The sequence below is a fragment of the Numida meleagris genome, unplaced genomic scaffold (genome assembly GCF_002078875.1).
Source record: "Numida meleagris isolate 19003 breed g44 Domestic line unplaced genomic scaffold, NumMel1.0 unplaced_Scaffold319, whole genome shotgun sequence".
NCBI lineage: Eukaryota > Metazoa > Chordata > Aves > Galliformes > Numididae > Numida > Numida meleagris.
The window spans coordinates 41,815-47,372 of NW_018364552.1; the positions used below are offsets into that span (position 1 = coordinate 41,815).

Sequence of the window (5,558 nt, forward strand, 5' to 3'; positions counted from 1 at the left end):
AGCGGTGAAGGAGGGGGAGGGGGAGGAAAAAGATGGCTCTGAAACATTATTAGCACTGATAATGGTCTCTGGCGTGGTTCCAACTGCACTGGCCCCTACGTTGTCACAGTGGGGTCATTCAGGAGAGGCATATTGGGATTTTGGGGTGGCAGGTCCTGTGCATTTCCTGGAGCAGCCAGAGAAAAGTGGTAGTACGGGGGAAAACCCGGGAACTCCTCTTTTCTCGGTGCTTCCCCCTTGTGGGGAGGACCACGGGACCCATGGGTGGGTGGACAGGGGTCAAAGTGCTGTTTCCGAAAAACTGGTAGGCAGGGAGGTGGCCTTCAGTTCCAATCGCACTTTCAGTTCCATCAGTCAGCTCTTGCCCTGCACAGAGCATTCCATATTCCGGTACAGGCAGCACGGGAAAGTGCCCAAGCATGTCCTGGCTGTCATTCAGCACCCCCTTTTGAGTCGGGAGTTAATCCACACGGGCTGACGCCAAATGAGGTGTGGCAAATGGACGTTCCTGATTATCCCGAGTTTGGGCGATTCCGCCATGTCCACGTTGCCATCAATACCTGCAGCGGGATGATATGGGCAACAGTACAAACAGGCCAGATGGCTAATCACTGCATAAAGGCACTGCACATAGCGATAGCTGTAATGGGGGCACCACAAGAGCTAAAAACAGACAATGGCCCAGGATGTAAGAGTACAGTCTTTGACCGGTGGTGTGTGGCCTGGGGCATACATCTGTGGCATCCCAGGGAATAGCACAGGCCAAGCCATCGTGGAACGGGCGCACCAAACCTTGAAGGCGTGGCTCAATGCCTTAAAAGAGGGAGGAGAGCTAACTGGTCCAGAACTGTGCCCCCATGCCTTGCTGTTGCACGCTCTATACAGTCTAAATCACCTGGAGCAGCGTGCCGTGGACCATCAGCTGACAGAGCACCTCCCAATCAGGACAGTTCTCATCCGGCCAGAAGGTGGGCCATGGTCCCCTGAGCCTCTGCCCCTTCTCGTCATGGGGCATGATTACGCTTGTGTCAGGACGCCCGCTGGTCCGCGCTGGTTGCCACCCCAACGGGTCAGGCCGACACCTGGTCTGGCACTTGCGGACCCTCCAATGACCTGATGCCTTTTTGCTGTACTTGAAGTAACCACACCGACACCTGCCACCACATCCTGACGGCACGAGAGGCACCTGATAACGAGACAGCAAACTGAGGGTTTCAGTCTGTGGGCCGCCCTCGTGATCGCATTACGCATTGTTCCAACACCAGACGCTCTCCCTGTGGGATAAAATGGGCAGTGCCTGCGTGCACCCGGGGAGGGGTCTAGGGTCACGGGTATCCAGGGCGGTTGCGTGTACGGGTATAAATAGCCTTGTTGCGCAGCATTAAATTGGCATTTCGGCGTTATACACTGTGTGTGTGTCCCGTATGCCCCGCACGTGGAGGTGCGGACGGAAGGGAAGCCTTAGCCTTGTTACGTTGTTGTAGACAACATCTGGTGACCCCGACGTGATTTTTGGGCGCGAGCAAGGTGCCGAACGGCCGATTTTGGGCGCGAGCAAGGCACCGAGAAGCCGGAGCCGTGATGGGGCTCGGCGTGCAGGAGGTGGTGAGTAGGCGGAAATCCTTGGCCAAGGAAGTAGGGATAACACTACATAAGAAGGAGTGCCTCGCACTCCTTCAGTGGATGCTGCGCAAGCAGTGTGCGGAGTCCCCAACAGACTGTCTACAGAAAGTGGTTTTAGAGAAGGCGGGTCAGGAGCTATGGGAAGGGGCAAGTGCAGGAAATAAGGAGGCACTGGGACTTATCCCTGTGCTGGGGACGGTGAGAAGTGTGATACAGAAAGTGAAAGACGAGCGGCATCTCGATGCCACGGCACATCAAGTGTTATCGGGGACGCCTGATGACACTGAGACAGCCAAAATCGATGGAGAGCAGGGAAAGGAACGGTCGGAGGGAGAGGAAAACAAGACAGGCAAGTTAGGGGAAGAGATGGGGACAGAAGCTCCGCTTTTAGCCCCTTTAGGGGCGCCAAGGCAAGGGCAGGCGACCCCAGGGGTGCAGATCTCAGATGATGGGCAGTTTTGGTCTTTGAACCCGAAGGGAACACTGACATGTTTCCCGAGGGCTCCCGTTCCTTCAGCCCCCTGGCCGGCCCAGGCAGGGACGCCCGCTTTTACAGTGGCACCTCCGCCCTATGGTGCAGCTCCCCGTGGTGCAGCTGCGCCGGGCGTAGGTGAGGGAAGGATGCCAGAATCTAGCCCTGTGGAGCAGTCTCTCCCCTCAACCTCGAGGAGGGTTACTAGCTCCAAAGATAGGGCAGAGGGTCCCAAAGGTGTGGGGCGGATGACGAGACCAGTTCCTCAGGGGAGGAGGAGGGTCACCTTTGCGTAGACCTGCCATCTGAGGGAGAAAGGAGACGGTGGGGGCAGGCACGGGACCAAGTTCGCAGGGCCAGTGAGCGCTGGGTTATTCGTGCTCAGGAGTGCATGCTCTCCGGATGCGAGCTTGAGCCCATGCCGTGCTCTTGCTATCCTGTTTTTGTTGGCAGACCGCAGGGTCCCCCATGGCAACCGGTAGATTACAAAATGCTAATGCAGTTGAGAAAAGCGGTCCAAGAGGGAGGTCTTACCGGATCGCAGGCGCAGGTCCTGTTGGACGCTATTAGTCTTAGTGGCCCGCTGATTTTCGATTGGCGACAGTGTGCGCGGGCGTGCCTCACCCCGGTGCGGGTGCCGATTTTCGAGGCATACATTCAGGACGAGGTAGACAGCTTGCGAGCTCGTGCGCAGGCAGACCCAGCTCATCCGCTACACAACATCCCAGCGGATGCAATCGCAGGAAAGGGTAATTGGAGTACCCCTCAGGAACAACTGATTTTGCCGGCCGCCGTTCTTGTCACAGCGGCAGACTTGGGCAGGCGAGCGCTTGAGCGGATGCATACACTTACGAGTGGGTCGCCAAGTTATCTCCATATTAGACAAAAACCTGGGGAGCATTTCGGCTCCTTTGCAGACCGCGTACAGACAGCTATCTCGAGTAGCAACCTGCCCCTGGAAACTCAGGAAATAGTGCTGCGAGAAAGTTTACGTTCGAGCGCAGCTCCAGAGTACAAGGCTGCTCTTGCAGCCCTTCCTGCCACAGCCACAGCAGGGGAACTCATAGCACGTGGCTGCGCTTTCGGTCAAGCACAAGAGGTGCAGCCATTGGCTGCGGTTTTGTCAGATCATGTTGCTGGGGTAACAGCAGCTTTGCAAGCGATGGCAGTCCAAACCGCACCAGACGTCTGCTTCTGTTGTGGAAAGGGAAGGCATCTTGCTCACAACTGCTTGCAGGGCCGGGGCATAGAAGAGGGACAATCTGCCAGCCAGGCTGACGTACCATTGGTTCAAGTTAGTTTTGATTTAGGAACAGACCCATACTTAAAGCACAAATCTTGATTCAAGGCCTGACACAGCCAAATCCGAACCAGAAAACCATTTCCTTTCTTATCGATTCCGGAGCAGATGTCACCACTATTTCAACGGCGGTGTGGCCCTCCTCTTTGGCCCTGGAAACACTCCTGCGCTCAGTCAGTGGGGTGGGGGGTTTTGTGACGGGCCATCGCAGTCACTATCCCGTCCTCTTTTTGTGGGAAGACAATGGGCAGGAGCGGACGGCAGGACCGATTCGGCCTTATGTCCTGGACATCCCGCTCTCATTGCTGGGACGTGACCTCTTAGCCCTCGCCGGGGCGAGAGTTGTCATCAAGCCCGACATCCAAATTTTAGCAAATAGGCATCAGGATCCCTCCAGTCCTACAGCAGCCAGCAGAAAAGTCTGGCCAGCAGGCAGGCAGCAGCGCCCGCTCACGGGAAGTACAAACCAGCAGTTTCTCTTCTGCTGGATGCTGTCAGGAGCAGCCTACAAACTGCAGAATCACAGCTCATTCCTCATCGCCTTTTACGGCATTCTCCACAGATGCCGGATGGGGTACGTTTCCATTCTTTTGAAATGAATGTGTATTCTCCACAAGTGATTTGGTCTTTCAGAGATAGCTGAGTATTTGCTCATTACAAAAAGGGCGTGACTGTGTCAAGGCGTTACGCCCTTGCAGTCGCGATAATGGGGGTTCCCATAGCGTTAAAAACGGACAATGGACTGGGCTACAGAAGCCATTGTTTTGAGGCCTGGTGGTGCACTTGGGGTATCCGGCGCGTGTTTGGGATCCCACTTATTTCCCAAGGACAAGTAATAGTGGAGCGTGCACATCAGCTCCTGAAAGGGCGGCTCCGTGCCCCTAAAGAGGGGTCGCCAACGCAGTTGTCCTCGTCACTGTTGGAGCAGTGATAGAAGAGGCCCTTCACGCAGCGTGACCATGTTCTGGGCCAAGCAAAGACATTGTTTGTCACCGATCCGACACGATGGGAGGGTCCTTGGATATATGCACTCCTTGCACTTGCACCTCCCACAGTCTTCACCTGGGCCAGCGTGTGGCCCCTGCGAGCAGGGGTTAAGTCCGTGCAGAAGATAACGGTTGACAGTGATCCGTTTGGCGACTGGCTGAAGAACCTGTTTGGCAGACTTGGGCCATGGGTCACCCAGATACTTAAAGTAGTCGGTATAGTGCTCTTAGTGTTTATCTGCATTGCATTTTGCTTACCATGCTTGATAGGATGTTTGCAGCAGTGCTTACAAAGAATGATGGAGCAAGCCTTTGATCGGCACATGGAATACCATAGGCTACGCGAACGTTTGTGATAAGTCTTAGGTAGTTAATGATGAAGTACACACTCGTATAATGTGAGAACATTAGAGCTCAAGCAGTAGATAAGTTAGTTGGGAGACAGGTTATAGGGGGTTTTGCGATCGCGCTGTAACGGGGCAAGGCTTTTCCAGGCATGGGAGGAGAAAAATGTAGTAGGCGGTAACCGAGCGTGCGGGATGTGACGCGACAGGACCTCCCCTGCCTAGTATATATATGTAAGACGCGCTTAGGCCTTGTAGGGATAGTTGGGGAAACTGGGAACCAAAGAGGGAACATATTAAAGGGGCTGTTAAAGAGGGGGGAGTTGTGGGATAAAATGGGCAGTGCCTGCATGCACCCGGGGAGGGGTCTAGGGTCACGGGTATCCAGGGCGGTCGCGTGTACGGGTATAAATAGCCTTGTTGCGCAGCATTAAATTGGCATTTCGGCGTTATACACTGTGTGTGCATCCCGTATGCCCCGCACGCGGAGGTGCGGACGGAAGGGAAGCCTTAGCCTTGTTACGTTGTCGTAGACAACACTCCCTTACTGGCTTGGGGCTCCCTCCTCTTGGCTAACATCCCTCGTCACCACAGGTCTGTGGATACTGCTTCTCGTTGGAGGAGGACTGTTCTTCCTACCTGTTTTATTTCAGCTGATGTGATGGCTCATCAAAAGCATTGTTTCAAGAACGGTACAGGTTAACCTGTTGATATCTGATTATCATTGCTTATGCCAAGATCCACTTGAGGATAAGCTATAAAAGGGGAGGTTAATAGGGGCAACAGGGTTAAGCAGGGTACACTTACAGGGGCGTTTTAGGTTTGGGCATAAA

General features: G+C 54.6%; 1 protein-coding gene across 1 annotated transcript; it reads left to right on the plus strand.

Annotated features, from left to right (window-relative positions):
* The first annotated feature begins 676 nt into the window (after positions 1–676).
* Positions 677–5,232, plus strand: LOC110391173. The gene is made up of 3 exons (XM_021382938.1): positions 677–1,069; positions 1,485–1,605; positions 3,444–5,232. The coding sequence occupies exons 1-3, from the start codon at positions 677–679 to the stop codon at positions 3,992–3,994; spliced, it is 1,065 nt and encodes a 354-aa protein (XP_021238613.1). The 3' UTR covers positions 3,995–5,232.
* The last annotated feature ends 326 nt before the right edge of the window (positions 5,233–5,558 follow it).